The sequence below is a fragment of the Ziziphus jujuba genome, chromosome 6 (assembly GCF_031755915.1).
Source record: "Ziziphus jujuba cultivar Dongzao chromosome 6, ASM3175591v1".
NCBI classification, from domain to species: Eukaryota; Viridiplantae; Streptophyta; class Magnoliopsida; order Rosales; family Rhamnaceae; genus Ziziphus; species Ziziphus jujuba.
Genome location: NC_083384.1, coordinates 18,901,698 through 18,921,505, shown reverse-complemented (window position 1 = coordinate 18,921,505; position 19,808 = coordinate 18,901,698). Strand labels below are relative to the sequence as shown.

At 33.8% G+C, this 19,808-nt stretch overlaps 2 protein-coding genes across 2 annotated transcripts; both read right to left on the bottom strand.

Annotated features, from left to right (window-relative positions):
- Nucleotides 1–8,019: 8,019 nt before the first annotated feature.
- LOC132804041 (endochitinase Ziz m 1.0101-like) lies at nt 8,020–14,799 on the bottom strand. Its single transcript, XM_060817922.1, has 2 exons — nt 14,657–14,799; nt 8,020–8,716 (listed from the first exon to the last, which is right to left on the bottom strand). The coding sequence occupies exons 1-2, from the start codon at nt 14,797–14,799 to the stop codon at nt 8,020–8,022; spliced, it is 840 nt and encodes a 279-aa protein (XP_060673905.1).
- A 2,054-nt stretch (nt 14,800–16,853) lies between these two features.
- LOC132804040 (acidic endochitinase-like) lies at nt 16,854–19,010 on the bottom strand. Its single transcript, XM_060817921.1, has 3 exons — nt 18,902–19,010; nt 17,097–17,476; nt 16,854–16,991 (listed from the first exon to the last, which is right to left on the bottom strand). Exons 1-3 carry the CDS (start codon nt 19,008–19,010, stop codon nt 16,854–16,856), a joined length of 627 nt encoding a protein of 208 aa, XP_060673904.1.
- Nucleotides 19,011–19,808: the final 798 nt, after the last annotated feature.

Below are 19,808 nucleotides of genomic sequence, written 5' to 3'. Positions count from 1 at the left end.
ATAAATACAACAAGAGTGAAAGAAATATTACAACTGCAATAAAAGAATAACAGGGTACTTCACGAAGTAAAACAGCGAGGAAGATCAAGTCCGCTCCGAATGAACACCGACAACCTGGAACCTAGAGGAACGGAATTTAAGAGTGTGAGATGCTAATCATCTCAGTGAGCGACCCTGCTACTATACCAGTAATAAGTATAAATAATAATTATTTGGAAATAATAATTTCTCTCAAAACCCTTACAATTCTCTCAGTTGGAAAGGTTCCCCTTTTAAAACAATTTCACAAAACCCTTTATCCATATTCCCCGAAAACCAAAACATCAATTAAATACCAGAAGCGGTAACAATTATATTTTTAATTCCAATTCAGTTTCCAAACATTTTATTTTTAAAACACAGTTCTGAAAATCATTTGATGCACCCACTATATACCAGTGGCGCCAACAGTACCCAGCGTCCCAAGGTACCGCCAGACAGGAGGTTATAGAGAGAAACCGGCATACGGTCGCGTGGCGTCCCACAGCGCCGCTGCTAACCTGGTGTCCCGGCCAAAGGGGGGTGGCCGCCCTCTCCGATGGCATCCACAGGACACCCTCATAATATCAACCGCGCGCTACTCACACCCACCTGCGCGCTAATCACATCACCTGCGCGCTAATCACACCCACATGCGCGCTAATCACAACCGTGTGCACACTAACCATATCACATATACCATATCACATAATCAGAACACCAGTACGTGCACGGTGCATCTAAAAATTATAAAATCCATAAATTTAAATCATAAAACAAATTTCACATTTTTCATAAGCATAGCGGGCATAATCCATCCGCTTGAACCGGGAAATTTTCCACAATTTCCTTATAATCCATACCATAAATTCCATGATTTTCAAATCCACCAACTCCCAAATCCATCAATTCAAATATCCACATTTTTTCCAAGCATAAATAATTTCTCGAAATATCATAATCAAATCCCATAATAGTTTATGGGCATATTTCATAAAAATTGAAATCACCAACATAACCAAATATTTTCCTTGAAATATTTGAAAATCAAATCGTGCCCAATTTACCATTAAAACCACACCAATTTCAAAATCCTCAAAACCATAAAATAATTCCACACGGCATAAATTTGTAGAATTCGCATTTTCTTAAATCCAATAAGTTCATAAATACTTCTACAATAAATCCAATAAATATTTGGCACATAGAAATTAAATTCCAAATATTTAATTCACACATAATATATTCATCAATTAAATTCCCCAAAATTAATTTGAAGGTGGGTCACTCACCTTGTGCACGTATCTCAATCAAGATCCTCCGCAGGATCGACTCCGCTACTTGCACGTGCACCTAAAACATCCACAGTACCAAAACCACAAATATTAATATTTTATTCGGGTAATCCCCAAATGGGTACCCGGGGAGCGAACACCAAACGATAACTAAAATTTACGAATCATATACCGAATCGAAGCTCGAGTGATGCTAATCACAGATCCGGTCTTCATTTCCGATGATCGTACCCGACGGGGTTTGAATTTCGTCGGGAAGCTTTTCGGGTTTCGGCTCCGCAATTCTCCCAAACCGTCGCGAATTGGTGGAAACGGAAGTCGGATTTGGGTTCAGGAGGTCGAACACTGCGGACTGGAGCTGGCCGGAATTTTCGGGTACTCGCCGGAACAGTATTTTCCGGCGGGCCGCCACGTCACCGGCAACCGTCGCCGGAACAGTAATTTCCGACGGTGGCCGTTTGCTGTGAAATTTTGCAGATTTGTAGATCGTGAGGAGAGCAATCCAACGGGACCGACGGTGAGCAAAACGGAGGTCGGACGGCGGAGAAATCACCGTTTGAAGATTTTTGACCCCTCGCCGGAAAACGCTCCGATCCCGGCGCGTCGGTGGTCCGATGGCCGTGATTTTTGGTGGGTAGGCCGGACTTGAGGAGAGGATGTTGGGTGTATGGCGCGTGTACTGTAGATCGGCCGGAATAGTGCCGATTCGCGGTGGCCGGCGGTGGAGGGAGAAAAATCGCCGCCAAACTTCGGACGTCCGATCCGGGCGCGTCCGGCGGCCGTTCGCCGTGAAATTTGGAGGTTTTGCCGGAAATGAGGTGGGCAAGCTTTCTGTCCGGCGCGTGTACAGTAACTCGGCCGGAACAGTGGCAAAATCCGGTGGCCGGCGGTGGCTCTCTCTCTCTCTTTCTCTCTCCTCTCTCTCTTTCTCTCTCTTCTCTCTCTTTCTCTCTCTTCCCCGAGAGTTTTTCAAAATTAAAACCCTGCGTGACACTGTTCATGCCACGTGGACCACTCAGAAGCTGACACGTGGCATTTCACTGTTCACGACCCAAAAACATTAAAATAATACGTATCCGGTAAACTTCAAACGTCCATAACTTTTTAACCGGATGTCCGATTTAAGCGTGCCGCTAGTCTATGAACTCGTATCGACGAGTACTTTACAACCATACAAGAGTCAACTCACAATTACATCACAAGAAAAAGTCAACTCCCGGCACCTTTTAGACAGTTTACACTTCAACTTGTTTTGCCCATAACTTTCAAACCGTAGCTCCGTTTTCGACGTGCTACTAGTCTACGAACTCGTGGCATCGTGCACTTCGCCACGGTACCCTAGTCAACTCAAAATTCTCACCGAGTCAAAAAGTCAACTTTTGACCCCCTTCGGTCAACGGTCAACCTCGGTCAACGTGCACGGATTCCGGTGCGATTCGGGACGGGGTGTTACACCCTAACCATTTCAATTTCACACTACTTCCCAGATATATATGCGTAGCACTGATGAATTCCCTTCCTCAAATCATCACCATGTGGGCTAGACTAGAGAAAGTAATTGGCACCAACTTACACAATAAAATGAAACAGTCAACATCAAATATTTAGGCATGTTATCCAAAACAAAATGCCCTCAGAACCATATCAGACACAAACACAACCACTCTCATCGTCGTCTTCATCACCATCATCACCTCCACACCCACCACCACCTTCACCACCACCACCACCACCACTAATGCCGATGCTGGAGATCTCCTTATCAGACATAGACATCAATGTCTATTTATCTATTATATGTAGAAAACTTTTTTCCTTATCAAACCTATAAAACGCCCAAAAAAAAAAATCGACCAAAAAAAAAAAAACCACTTTTTTGGTACATAATGTATAAAAATGAAGACGGAATAATAAGGAAAACAAAAACCCAATTGAGAAGCGGAATCAAATTGAAAGTTTTTGTAGGGAATAAGTGGAGATGTTAAAGTGAAGGTAAAGAAAAAAATAATAATACGAGAGCGAAAGTAACCTTTGAAGAAGTTGGATTGTACAGCATAAACAACGGGAAAGGAGGAAGATTTCTGGGTCTTGAGCTTCCTAGTTTGGACTTGTGAAAGCAGAGGTTGCTTCTTCAACCTCAATAACAAATCGGAAGAAAGGAACTGTGAGCAGAGTCGAATGGTGTCTTTTGAAAGGGAAAGGCTAGAAGAAAAAGGGAGCGAACTAACCTTTGAAGAAGTTGGACTGTGCAACATCAACAATGGAAAAGGAGGAAGATTTTTGGGTTGTCAGCTTCGTAGTTTGGACTTGTGAAAGCAGAGGTTGCTTATTCAACCTCAATAATGGACAGGAGGAAAGGAATTGTGAGTAGGGTCAAATGGTCTATTTCAAAAGGGAAAGGAAAACCCTAGCTGTGTTTGAATGATGTGTTTTGAACGGGAAAGGTAAAGCCCTAGTGTGTTCGAAGGCCTTGCTGTGTTTCAAAAAGGAAAGGGAAAGGGAAAGCAGAGAAAATAAGTGTTTTGGTAGGGAAAAAAGATTAAAAAAAAAAAAATAGTAATAAAGGGTATTTTAGTCCCGATGTCCTAAAAGGTGGCTAGTTTTTTTTTTTTTTTTAAAAAAAAGAATTTGCTATTCTTCAAAAAACCATTTACGGGATGGCTATTTTTCGAAAAAAACCCCTATTTCAAAAGGGAAAGCCCTAGTTGTGTTTGAATGATGTGTTTCAAATGGGAAAGGTAAACCCCTAGTGTGTTCAAAGGCCTTGCTGTGTTTCAAAAAGGAAAGGGAAAGGAAAAGCAGAGAAAATAAGTATTTTGGTAAGGAAAAAAAATTAAAAAAAAAAATTAGTAATAAAGGGTATTTTAGTCTGGATGTTCTAAAAGGTGGCTAGTTTTTTTTTAAAAAAAAAAAAAATTTGCTATTCTTCAAAAAACCATTTAGGGGATGGCTACTTTTCAAAAAAACCCTTTGGCATATTGGCCAATCTAGTCTAATCCAAATTCCCTCACCAATCCAATAAGGCCCAGCCCGAACCCGCCAAAACTCGAATTTTAGGATTTGGACCGACTAGTGTCACGTCCCGCGAAAAAGGAGTAAAACCCTTGAGGTTTAACCGGAAGACTCTACACTCTCCATGAAGAATCAAGAGAAGCCCGGAATATTCTAGAAGATTCAAGAGAAACCTAGACTAATATAGATTGGAATCTCTCTAGAATACTCCATGTAAATATCTTGTGCATAACCCTAGAATAATCTAGAACCCTAACTAGATAGGTGACATGTGTACATATCTAGAACTTTCCTACATGCCAAGCCCTCTATATAAAGGGTTGGACTCTCTCATTTGTAACACATCCAAAAACATCCAAGAATTCCCACATTCACTTGTAAAGCTCTCCTCTAAGCAATATACTTTCATTCTCCCAAACTCTCTTTGTGCTCTAGCTTTCTTTGCTTAGCTTTCTCTTTTAGTGAGCAAAAAGGCTTACTTAGTTGCAACAAAGGGTCAGAATAGCAACTAAGGCCGCACGGCTTGAAGGGTAAACAAACAAGTCCGTGACACTAGGCAGCCTGAATTTACATGCCTTGTAATATTTAATATATTTAACTGCATATAGTATGGAAATTCCTAATTCTATACTAATCACTTAACTACTGCCTGTGTTTCAATATTATATGCGTGTCATGCCCACCTTTTGTCGATTTCTTTTCTTTCTTAATCGATCTTCCATTACTATTTCTCTCCCTCTTTAGCTCTCTTCAAATAAGGATGACATATCATCACCACTAAGTGTTTTATTAGCTGAAGTTTGTCATAGCCAATTTGTCCCATAACGTAATAATACTAAAATATGATCATTGGATTGTGAGCCAAAAAATCACCGTTTTACAGCAAACAAGTCCTATAAGAATTTATTGGGCACCGAATATCTTGGTTCACTGCTGATTTATAATGTATTTAAGTATCGTTTATTTATCCTCTACGACAGCTTTTTTGGTAATTATAACCATTGGTAAATAACCAAGGTCTTCGGTTCAATGTCTAGAGCTGAAATTCTCCTTCGACAATTTATTAAAAGAAAAAAAAGAATTAGAGTATCCCATTGAGCATGTCAATCGCTATTTATTTGTTATCTATATGGCAAAAAGGTTAGAATGACTTCTATTCTATTTGGCATGAAAATTTACTAATAGATATTCAACCTCAAAATTCTTTTCTAACGCTTTTGTTTGAATTTTAATTAATCAATGATGTCTATATAAATTCTTTCCTTAAAAAAAATAAAAATAGTTGTTGAAGATTTACTTAATTATTTATTTTTCCTTTTGAAAAATATTTTAATAAGGATTATTTTGATAAGTCACAATGTTTTTTCTTTTTTTTCTCTTCTGTCCATAATCTCTTATTTATATTTCTGATGTGGCAACAAAAGTATAACAATCCACACCCATTGGAGATACTCTTAATATTATACATATGCATCTAATTTGTATTTTTTCTTTGTCCATATTAATTTAAATGATTTGTGAATCAAATATCACTTACATCTCTTATCTAATTTTAATTAAATTTGATTTTTTTTTTTTTGGGTACAAACCATGAATCAAAACTCCCTCAAGAAAATCAACCAACATTAACTAACAAGATGGCTGCATTATGTCCTTGAATTGACGATATAGTTATGTTGTATTTATTAGACGATATTTGTGCCTAAATACATTTTGACTTTTAATGCTTTTCAATTTCAACTTCTTAATTCCAGTGGAGATATATATGCAGTATTTTCGATAAAAAATAAACAAAGCAAAAATACACATCAAGCTAGTATGCCTCAATAACCCTGCAATTGGTCCGATATCATAATAATACTAATCTTAATCTTAATTTTCAAAATTAATTGTGGGCTTCAAGCCACAAAATAGAAGGATAATCGCTCCCTTCTTTAGCAACAAGTTAGCTGATCGACTATTAAAATTAAGGTTCAAAAAAATTGATATTAATGGGAATGTTGAAGGTTTAAAATAATAAAATATCTAATGAAATATTGAAAATTATCAAATATTGATAAAAACTAATAAAAAATAACAGAAGTTGACGGGAATTTATTTTTAAAAATTTAAATTTTTTTAATGAAACTTTACAATTAATTTATTTAATCATTTAATTATCAAATTGACAATTAAAATTGCAAAAATATTAAATGAATTTTATATTTCTTTTAGTCAATAATGTATACTAAACATTAATAATCATAAATATATTATTATCAATAAAAAGTATGCACAAGAAAAAAATACATACTTAATAAAAATATTTATTAATTAAAATATATAAAATAATCATTACAATTATATTATATGTCATACAATATCATCTCAATACCACATATAATTTGTAGGTAGTTGCAAAATAATTGGTGTTTTTCTTATCCTCATTTTAAGATATGAAATATGAGACGTAATTATTAAAAGTCAAATCTCTTTAATAATTTTGCGTATAATTGTTAATATACCTACTATATAAATTTGTATTATATGTGGTTATTCTTCTTGATAATCATTATATAATATTTGTTTATTGCATATAAAATTATTATCTGCCGATGGTTAAGTGCTACGACGTACCACAACTTTCACATTTTATAAACATTTCATCAATTGATTTAGCTATATTTGCACAGAATATATTCCCTGCACATATAATATTTATCTACTATGTAATATTAATAATATAATATTTGTCATTTATTTCATATTCATATTTTGTATCTTTGTCTATATTATAATCTATAGAAATATAAAAACGATGGATAGGTAGACTGTTAAACATCAATATTAGTTTTTTGATAAAAAAAAATTTAAAAAATAAATTTAACAAAAATTTTCATAGAAATTTTAAAAATTTTATGAAAATTATAGATTTTTTTTTTAATAAAATTGTGAAACAATTGATATGTATATTTAAAGAAAATGTCAATGGAAATTTTATGGAAACATAAAAAATTTTGATAGAAATTTTGAAAATTTTACCTATTTTTATTTGGGACCAAGATTTCTTTTTAACCTTTTGAAAATATAAAAATTTCTATAAAAATTTTGATTTTTTAAACCTCGGCCAGAATCTATCATAATACATATCTTGGTTCATTATCCAAATTTAAAATGTAATTAAGTAATATTTATTTATCCATTATAATAAATATTTAATGTATATAATATATTAGCTATTAAAATTATCATTTTTTGAAAAATATGAAAAGGATATTAAAAATAAAAATGAAAAAAGTATACTGTAACATGAATTAATTGGAATTCAAAAATTGACAACCGTAAGCAAGAAGTGACCTTATGCATCATTAGTTGGCTCTTGATGGAAGTTTGTGCACATTAAATACTGGCTTTTCACAGCAAATATTTTGTGAATTACACATGCCTGGGGGTAGAATCAGATTATGTTGCTTTCGTTACACCAATACTTGTGATACTTTAAATGAAAGTAGTAAACTAGATTAAATATTTAATTTATTCCACACAATATTACATAAAATTGGATAATAATTAAACATTTCCCACCAATTTTCAATAATTCAAACTCAAAGTGATCTAGTAGTGCCCAATTTATTTAGTAATATAATTATTTCAGGGCACGTAAAAACAACTTTTTCACACACATATTATATATATACAAATATATTGCTCACACTTAGACTTTCCCGTAGATAGAGCGACTGTAATTTATTTCCAGATCATAATAACGGTTCCATACCGAAACACCTGCATACTTTGAGTCGGTCGTCCCAACTGTTATATTGGGAATAACTATATCGAGCAGCTTCTGCGGTGGGATGTACCCGGGAATAGTTGCGGACGCCGGTATCCCCAGAAACAGCTTCGTCTTTTCGTCGACCAACGAATTCCATTCCTTCCAAGAAATCAAAAGCAGATCATCAGGAGTTTCGAAACTAGAATCATACTGGTAGGCACTGTTGTTGAAGTACTGAATCCAAATAATGTCCAAGTGATTTGCATTAATGGCTCTTGCCAGATAATTATCAGGATAAACGCACCCAGGGAATGCTGATAAAATGATTTCTCTGTTCTTTCGTTTGGCACCATCCTTCAATTGCTTTGCAAGATTTTCATAATATAGTGCGGAGCCACTTTCTATGCGAAAATCTATGCCGTCAAAGCCACCTTGATACAGATAGGAATCCAATAATTGGTTGGCAACCGCTTCGGCATCGTCAACAGATTTCAGTGAATAAGTTCCAAAAGGTCCTCCAAGAGAGACGAGGACCTTAGTGCCATTTTGCTGACAAGCCTCTACGTCTTCGCCTAAACGGATCCAACTGGCCAAGGTGTTGCCGTGATCAGAAATGTCGAGTACCACGTCTCGGCCACTGCCAAATGTTGGGGTGAGAAGGTTATGACCAAAAGCAAGTTAGCTTGAAGTGTTATCAACAAGCAAGCTTTTGGTGATGCTCTTCGGAATGGTTGTGTGTGAGTTGTGTTTTTAGGTTTTGGTTATGGTGTTTTCTGGTTTTTAGGGTTCCTAAAGTGTTTTAAGGTGTTGAAGAAGGGGACCACGTTGGGTTTTGAAAATGAGGCTTAGATGTATAGCCATTTCATTCATTTTACAATATAAGCTTGAAATTACAACTAGTTCACACATGCCAAGCATGTGAGCTTATAAAATGAGTAAAGTATTTGAAATTTAAAAAGTAAAATGGTCAACACCTAACTTTTCATACACAAAAGAGTCAAAAACCAGCTGCAACATGTCTATTCCAAATATAGTAAAAAGTGGCACATGGTTTGAACTAAGTTCCTATTGTTTAACTAGTTTGGGTAAACAACCAAACTAGCTTCACCTACTTAGTTCCCCTTTGTATCAGCTTATGAAACTTGGTTTGAAGCATCCTTGGTCATCAATAAATATTGTTCCAAGAGCTAGGAAAGTTCTGGAACCGGATCATGGGCCAAACAGCTCCAAAACTGACCCATACTCTGCATACTGGGCCCATCAGATACAGCAATCAGTTTGGAATAGAAAATGGACTTTCCCATGTCATTTTGACCTGAAATTTAAACCATAGTCTTCTATATATGTCTGTAGACATCCTTCAAAATTTCAACCCAAAACTCCATTTGCAACCTGAGATATAAGATAAATAGTGGAACTATGTTGCTGGAAATTATGAATCCAGCACCATAGGCATTTCAAGCATAACATTCCTACTCTTTTGTGCATAATTTTGCCTATAATTTTTCATACATAACTTAGTCACAAAACATTATCAAAATATACCTTGCATCAATTAAAAACATACAAAAAATATAAACTCATAAAAGGAAATGATTTGATACCAAGGTGTGCATGCTAGCCGGTGACATGCACCATCAAGTGGCAAAATTGCCACACTTCAACACCAAATTGGTTGTTATAGGCTACGTTTACGTAGGAATAGAGGCGAGTTTTACAGAGATCTGCTGGATGTCCTTCTTGCGCATCGGTGTATTGACCCCAGTAGGTAGCTATGGGAACAACAGCCGCCTCAGAGATATTATATTAAATATCTAACATTTAATATAAAAGATAATTGAAGATTTTTTGGAAAATATGTCAAGGCATGATTTTTATTAATCATAAATATATATATATATATATATTTATACAAAATTTGACTAATATCTACAAAGTAAGATATTTGGTATAAATAATTGTAAATAGAAATAATGAAATATAAAAATTTAACAAAAATAATTGTTTTATTAAGAATATTTTAAAATATATATAAAAGGAAAGATCCTTAAAATTAAAAAAAAAAAATTGGATAAGGGAAGAGATTTATAAAAACACAATTAGTACATTTAAATCAAATTTTTTATCTAATCAAATTAAAATTTTTATATGTAAAAATAAGGTATATTTGAAATTTATGTTTTGATGGAGAGATAAATTATATATTTTAAATTTATATTTTCAAAATATAAATTTCAGGATTCAAAATTTAAGAGTCAAAAATTAAATTAAAAAAAAAATTGAAATTCAAAATCATATTTCATCGAAAGTGTCACAACTATATAAATAGAGGGAGAAACCAAAAAAGAAAAAGAAGTTGGAAAAATAGTAGAAAAAGGTTAAAAAATACATAGAAGAGAAAAAGTGAAAAAGAAAAAGCAAGAAAGGAAAAATATAAAAAAATATATATATATTGACATAGATATAGATGTTATGTGAAAGTTTAATGTTGTAGATATTGTAGATGAAGATTTTATAATATAAAATTTTATATTCAAATTGTTTGCCGATATTTTAAGTGCAATTAAACATGATGAATATGAATTATTTGATAAGTATGAAGTTGATTATGCAATGATTTATGTTTCTATAATTGATTTTTTTTTGTCAATTTTGTTGAAAATATAATTGAAGATGTTGTTATTAAAGACAATGCTTAGCGCTAAGAATTTTGTGGAAATACAAGCAAGTTCATTGATATTATATTTCAAAGCCAGGAGTTATTTCATCATAATTATTTTAAATGTTAAATGATAATTTTATTTGCATATATCATTGGATGAGTTTTGATATATATATATATATATATTTTAGATAAAACAAACTTAAATATATTTGTGGGTGAATTTATATGTAATATTAATGGTTATCTAGAAGAATTATCATATTTATCGTGCCAAAAGATTCAAAAGTTATATTAACTTACAATTTTTAAAATTTACAAATATTCCAATTAAAAATTTTATTTATGGAATGCTATTTGTACAATGCTTTAATATTTTATTTGATGATAAAAGTATAACAATCTATCATATTTATATTTCTGATATGGCAACAAAGTATAACAATTTACACCCATTGGAGATGCTCTTCATATTATACATATGCATCTATATTTTTTTCATTGTCGATATTAATTTAAGCGATTTGTGAATCATTATATGATATTGATTAATTGTATACAAAATTATTATCTTCTGATGGTTAAGTTTGAAAAGGTACCACGACTTTCTACTTATTGACATTCCATAAACATTTGCAGAGAATATATTCTCTACACATTTTTATAATATTTATCTACTATATAATATTAATAATATAATATTTATTATTTCACATACATATTTTGTATTTTTGTGTATATTATAATTTATATCTATTATAATATTTATAAAAATATTAAATCTATTATGATAACAAATGATGGATTGGTAGATTGTTAAACATTAATCATAGTTATTAATTTTCTATAAAAAATTTGAAAAAAAAATTAAATTTAATAGAAATTTTTACAGAAATTTTAGAACTTTTTATGAAAATTATAGAATTTATTTATAAAACTATGAAGGAATTTATGTGAATATTTAATGAAAATTTTGATAAAAATTTGAAAATTTTGAAAATTTTATTTTCATTTGCGACCAAGATTTTCTATTCACCCTTTGAAAATATGGAAATTTCCACAAAAATTTTGATTTTTTAAACCTGAGGTAGAATCCATCATGATACATATCTGGGTTCATTACCCAAATTAAAAATGTAATTAAGTAATATTTATTTATCCATTATATTAAATATTTAATTTAGATAATATATTAGCTATTAAAATTAGAATTTTTTTGAAAAAACTGAAAAGGATATTAAAAATAAGAATGAACAAAGTATGCTATAACATGAATTAAATGGAATTCAAAATTTGACAACCATAAGCAAGAAGTGACCTTATGCATCATTAGTTGGCTCTTGATACAAGTATGTGCACATTAAATAATGGTTTTTCACAACAAACATTTTGCGAATTACACACGCCTAGGGTAGAATCAGATTGTGTTGCTTTTCGTTATACCAGTACTTGTGATATATTCTTTTATATAAAAGGAGCAAACTAGATTAAATATTTAATTTATTCCACACAATATTACATAAAATAGGATAATAATTAAACATTTCCCAGCATTTTTCAATAATTCAAACTCAAAGGGATCTAGTAGTGCCCAATTTATTTAGTAGTATAATTATTTTAGGCACATACAATCACTTTTTCACATACATATGACATACATATAAATATTACTTTTCATAGACTTTCCCCTTCATACAGGAACTGTAATGTGTTTCCAGATCATATGTACTATTCCATACCAACACACCTGCATACTTTGAGTTGGTCGTTGATATTGATAGACCTCACACAATAGATACTGCCAGAATAACAAAGAATATCAACCACCCAAAAGATGATGACAACCCATGTGGCCACCCGTGTGATAAAGGTGAAGATATCCTAATGGATATGGGATTGTGTAGAGATAAGTATAAAGGGATTAGGGGATAATTATGGTTATGTATACTTATCATATGTATTACGTAGTACGTAGCTGTTTACTATCTATATATATGTGTTATATGACCTCTGTTTGTAGTATGTGAAACAGAGCATTTTTTACAAGGCATTATTTCTTAAATATTATTTTGTTAATCTTGAGTTTCATCATGATATCAGAGCACTCAAAGATCAATCTGAATGTTATCACTGAGGTGGAACCGAGATTGACAATTCAATCTTTTCATCAATGCCCCAGTCTTATCTCAATCAAGTTAGATTCAACAAACTACCTTTTATGGCGGGCACAGATTATTCCTCTCATCTGAAGCTTAGGAATCTATCATCATATCCTTGATGATGCCATTCCATTGGCTAAGCTTTCCGATTCAAGTGATGAAACCAGATAGGTCATAAATCCTAATCATATGTTGTGGATGAGTAACGATGGCCTTTTAATTACATGGCTGTTGGGAATAATGTCCATTGATATTCTGAGTTTCACTTTTGGATTAGATACTGCATATCTTGTGTGGATCAAAATAGAAGAACATTTGTTCCCTGCTACCAAAGAGAAGGAGATATTTTTAACTGATAGTCTCATGGGATTGCGAAAAGGTAATTCCTCAATCGATGAGTTTATCAAAGGTTTCAACACCCTGTGTGATAATTTGGCAGCCATAGGGAAACCGATTGAAGATTTAGATAAGTGTTTTCACTTATCTCGGGGAATAGGACAAAAATATCAAGACTTTAGATTGGCAATGCTCTCGAAACAACCTTACCCGACCTTCACACAATTCATCTTAGCCTTGAGAAGTCATGAACAGATGCTGCTAGATTAGGAAGAAGTTAAACAAATTGATCTCAATCAAGAAATTGATCTCAATCAAGCCTTTATTAGTCAGCGTAGTAGAGGATATGGAAATCGTGGAGGTGGCCGTTTCTCCTCACGGGGACGAGGTTTTGCTCTTGCAAACTGATTTGCACCACATCATAATTATGATGATAGTAGATGGAATCGGCAAACTCAACAGGGGGAAAATCGGCGGATCCGAGGACCATCAAGAATTTAAAACCAGCAGATACAAAGGAGTGACAATAATGGTAATCATTCTAGTGCTAACTGTCCTATTATATGTCAAATTTATGAGATGCCATACAATACTTCTTCCAAGTGTTGGTATAGGTATGATTATTTGGACAAAGATGAAACACGGGTAGAAGCTCATACTTCCTTCAAAGATGCTGGTAGCAGTTAATTTTATGCTGACATTGGAGCAAATGCTTATATGACTAATAGCCCAGGTATCCTATCTCTTAAGAAAACTTACATAGGCAATGATATAATACATATATATAGATAGTAAACAGCTACGTACTACTTAATACATATGATAAGTATACATAACCATAATTATCCCCTAATCCCTTTATCCTTATCTCTACACAATCCCATATCCTTTAGGATATCTTCACCTTTATCACATGGGTGGTCACATGGGTTGTCATCATCTTTTAGGTGGTTGATATTCTTTGCTAATATCCCACTAAAATATTGGGTTGATGTGTTTTTAACTGCTGTATATTTAATTAATCGACTTCTGTCCTCTGTTTTAGCCATGAAGACACCATATTATCAGTTATATGGTAGGAATCCAGACTATACTGGGCTTAAAGTTCTTGGTTACTGGTGTTTTCCTTACTTATGGAATCAAGGAGATACCAAATTTAGAAAAAAATCCTATCCGTGTGTATTCATAGGATATAGTCCCATGCATAAAGGTTACAGATGTTTGAATCCAACCACAAATAAAATCTTTATATCTATACATGTGGTTTTTGATGAGACTGTTTTTCCTTATAAATCTTCTTTTGATAATGTTTCACAGGATCAACTTCCTTTAACAATGCATCCAGAAGTAGATGAGTGGCACTAACCAAATAAACCACAGCCACAAGAGACCATGCACCACTCAAACAATTCTTCTCAACCGATCCATAGTCATCAAGATTGCTGCATGGATGAGGAGTCTACTCCCCTTCAAACCCACTCCACTTTCTGCTTTACCCCACTCTTCCTCTCCTCCAACATCTCCAATTATCTCTCCATAAATAGACTCCTCCTCTGACTCCATCTCTAGCTATTCTCCACTTCCAGATATTTCCAGCGGGCTTTTTATTGACCTTCCCATTCCACAACCACAATCGCCACACACCACTCATACCCATCCTATGCTCACACGGAATCAGTTAAGAAAACATCCTGATTGTCATTCTGAATTGCAACCTACCTCCCACGTGGCTTCTTATCACTCATCTTTTACCGAGTTCAGAACCCACATCAGTTAAACAAGCTTTCAAGTCACCAGAATGGACCCAAGCTATGCTTGACGAGTTAGATGCCCTCCACAAAAATCACACCTGGTCGTTGGTGCCACGGCCTACTCATGGTAACATTGTTGGATCGAAGTGGGTCTTTAAAAAAAAAATTAAAAGAGGATGGTTGTCTAGATAAATATGAAGCCCGTTTAGTGGCACAAGGATATACTCAAGTTGCTGGCTTGGACTACGATGAAACGTTCAGTCCTGTAGTTAAACCTACGACCATTCATTTAATCATGTCTCTGGCTGTGTCATCTGGATGGCCTTTGAAGCAATTGGATGTTTGGAATGCTTTTTTGCATGGTGATCTCAAAGAGACAGTTTACATGGAGCAACCACAGGGGTTCTATGATCCACACAAACCTACACATGTTTGCCGTCTACACAAATCCCTATATGGCCTCAAACAGATACCATAAGCCTGGCTTGATAAATTGTCTACCTACTTATTTCATATGGGATTTGTTTGTAGTCATACTGATCCCTCTTGTTTGCATACAAAACTGATACTCATCTCATTATTTTGTTAATCTATGTGGATGATGTCTTAATCACAGGAACCAGTTCTACTACCATCTCCAAATGCATTCAATGTTTGGGCACAGTTTTGCCTTGAAAGACCTCGGCAACCTTCATTATTTCCTCGTTCTTGAAGTTAACATGTTCCATGGTGGTTTGTTCCTTTCTCAAACTAAATTCCTTTCTCAGACTAAATATACACGTGATCTTCTTCAAAGAGCAAACATGCTTGAAGCTACACCCATCTCCACTCCACTATCTATGAAAGTTACTCCATTCTTCACTAATGATGATCCCGTGGATGCCACAGCATACCGTTAATTAGTTGGAGCGCTTTAGTATTTAACGTTTACCCGGCCTGACATCCAATTTGTAGTCAATTGGGTTTGTCAATTTTTTCAGAAACCAACCATGCTACATCTGAAGATGGTCAAGCGGATACTTCGTTATTTAAAAGGCACGATGCTGTATGGTTTAAGGTTTCTTGCCCAAAGTACTAGAACTGTAAATGGGTGTTCAGATGCTGACTGGGCAGGATGTCTTCTCACCCAAAGGAGCACATCAAGCTATTGTGTTTTCTTTGGTGCCAACTGCATTTCCTGGTCATCCAAGAAGCAGACAATAGTGTCTCGTTCAAGCACTGAAGCAGAATACAGAGCGATGGCCTCTGCAACTGCTGAACTTACGTGGATTTCTTACCTTTTGCATGAACTGGGTCTTCACTCCTCTCAGCCCTTTCAGCTGTTCTCTGATAATAAGAGTGCCTTACATATGTCTATTAATCCTGTGTTTCACCACCGAACCAAACATATCTCTCTTGATTTTCATTTCATGCATAAGAAGGTTGCTGATGGTTCCTTTGTTACATGGTATCTTCCCTCCTCATCTCAAATTGTAGACATTTTTACAAAGCCTCTGTCGAAAGACCTCTTCACTCATTTCCGGTTCAAGTTGGGAGTCCATAAAATTCCCTTCGCCAACTTGAGGGGGATGATAGACCTCACACAACAGATACTGCCAGAATAACAAAGAATATCAACCACCTAAAAGATGATGACAGCCCATGTGGCCACCCGTGTGATAAAGGTGAAGATATCCTAAAGGATATGGGATTGTGTAGAGATAAGGATAAAGGGCTTAGGGGATAATTATGGTTATGTATACTTATCATATGTATTACATAGTACATAGCTGTTTACTATCTATATATATGTGTTATATGACCTCTGTTTGTAGTATGTGAAACAGAGCATTTTTTACAAGGCATTAATTCTTAAATATTGTTTTGTTAATCTTGAGTTTCATCAGATATATGGGGAATAACTGTATCGATCAGCCTGTCAAATAGGATGAACCCGGGAATATCTTTGGTCACCGGTATCCCCAGAAACAGCTTTGTCTTGTCGTGAACCGTCAAATTCCATGCCTTCCAAGAAATCGAAAGCAGATCATCAGGATTTTAGAAACTAGAATCATACTGGCATGCACTATTGTTGAAGCATTGAATCCAGATAATGTCAAAATGACTTGCATTAATGGCTCTTGCAAGATATTCATCAGGATAAACACACCCAGGGAATGCTGATAAAATGATTTCTTTGTTATTTTTTGTGGCATAATCCTTCAAGGGCTGTGCAAGATATTCATAATATAGTGCGGAGCCATTCTCTATGCGAAAATCTATGCCGTCAAAGTTAACTTCATCCACATAGGAATCCCATAATTGCTTCGCAACCACTTTGGCATCGTCAACAGATTTCAGAGAATACGTATTAAAAGGTTCTCCAAGAGAGACGAGGACCTTAGTGCCAATTAGCTGACAAGCCTTTATGTCTTCACCCAAATGGATGCAACTGGTCCCCTCGCAGAGGGCGGAGACGGGTTTGCCATTGCCAAAACTCTTAATATAGGCTACGTTTATGTAAGAATAGAGTTTAGTTTTACAGAGATCCGCTAGATATCCTTTTTCCACATCCCAGTAGGTAGCTATGGAACCACCAGCACCTCAGAGATTTGGATTAAGGCCAAGGATAGGATCAGGCAAGCCACAACAAGTTTCGCTTGAGAAGCCTTTTTTTTTTTTTTTTTGGGCTGCTACGATATTAACAATACAATCGCTCAAACTATTTGTGGTCTTTTTAGTGATTGATGGATATGGGATGTGTTATTTGCCTTGGGGGTGACACCCTTTTATAGAGAAGTTTTCAGAGTACCAATTTGTGAAATTATTCAACTTTCATGGCAGAAAGAAATGTAGGTGGGTTCGTTCATTCATGCACGTGGAGATTCAGGACGAAGCAGATACATAGATAAATACAAAAGTGGTCCCTTAATTACTATGTTGGGTTTCGTTGTTGGGGAAAAAAAAAAGGTAGAAGAAAATTTAGCTACGTTTATAATAAAAATAAAAATTAAATTAAAATTGAAAATAAAATTATTGTACTATGAACATTAATTGAATATTTCTTTTGAATATTAATGTTACTAAGGAAACTTCTCATTTTGTCTGTATTACTAATTAATTACCCTATAAGTTAATCTACAAATTTTTTTTTGTCATATCAAAATTATAGACATTCATTTTTTTGTTAAAAAAAAAAATGTTTTTAATGACTTTGTTTAATAACTCTGTCAAATTGATGTGGTAAGGGACCAAAAAAAAAAAAAAAAAAACCGTTATACAAAATAATAAACTGGCAAAAGGTTTACTTTAATTATAGACTGTTTACTTTCAAAAAGTTTATTAGAGTGTGTGACTCAACAAAACAATTAATTATCAAGAATATAATTTTTTTAAAATAAATAAATACGTCATTATCAATTATTATTAGTTTTTACGAAAAGATAGATTTACATATCATTAATGGGATTTATATTAATATTTTTTTTTCTTTTATTTTAGATACGTTACTCTCCCACTAACTCTTTTTCATCACCTTCTCCCCATCATGTACGAAAAAAAAAAAAGAAAAGAACCAGCAGCAACCATTTGTACCGCATGACCATGGTAGCCAATTCCTCTCTAAAATAACTTTCAAATTTTTGTCACTCATCAGAAAATACTTATACCAAATTGAAACTCACACTACCAGGAACCTATAGCCACCTTTATCTTGCCATGAAATGGCCTAGGTTCACCGAAAAACTAGGAAAATCGATGGAGGTCACATTTTTCGATCGCTGTCTTTCGATAAGTATGAGGTTAAATGGGTGGTCCTTCCCACAAATTCGAACCCCCTAAGTCTATTTCCAATTTGAATTGGCTCAAATCTTGCTTATTTGTGAGATATGACAAAACTCATTTTGGTAGCAACTTCCTAATGGGATTCCGGTCACCTTCGACGGTGGTTGGACAAATTGAAGGTACATTCTTGATGCTCTCATCATAAGCTTCAATGTGGTAGCTAGAATGTGAATTGTAGTTGAGTATCTGAGAAGTTACCATTGATGGAGCTAAGTTTTGTGTTTATGTTGAAATTGGACAGAAAATGGACAAGGTTTTAGCCAATTATCATTACAATTAGATTCCTAATGATTGCTAGAGGCTAAAGGAATGATTAGTTTAAATTAATTGTCAAGATGCTAAAATACCCACAATTTTTAGTTAGGTCAATGGGGTTCAGTTTGTATTTTATCCAATTGGGAGGAAAATATTGGAAATTCTTGAGTCATGGAATGAAATTGGGACTATAGAATCTTAATTGTGTTTTTATTTGCTTTTATGGAAGCCCAAGTAATATTTCCATAACATTTTAGATATCCAGTACTGAGCTAGAATGTATAAAAGGACTTTTATAAAATTTTGTAAGTATATTTGTAGCACTTGATTGGGATTATTGTATGAAATATAAGCTAGCATGTGTGTAAATTGAAATATATATATATATATATATTGTGAATATATGAATATATATATATATATATATATTTGTTGAAAGGTTGTGTATACATATGTGAATATATATATATATATATATATATGTGTAAATATATATATGAAAAAATATATATAAGAATAGATAGGTACTCACTAAAAGATTGTATATCAGTTTGTGTGTGTGTGTGCACGCTCGTGCGCACATATATGCGTATATTTATGATTGAATGTGTAAATATTCTCTTGTGGATGATTATGGATATATTTGTTATGTTTAATTGTAATTATTTGCTAAATTTAGATTTAATACATTATTTAAATTTATATTGTTAGATTATGCCAAAGTATTTAAACTGTTGTATTTGA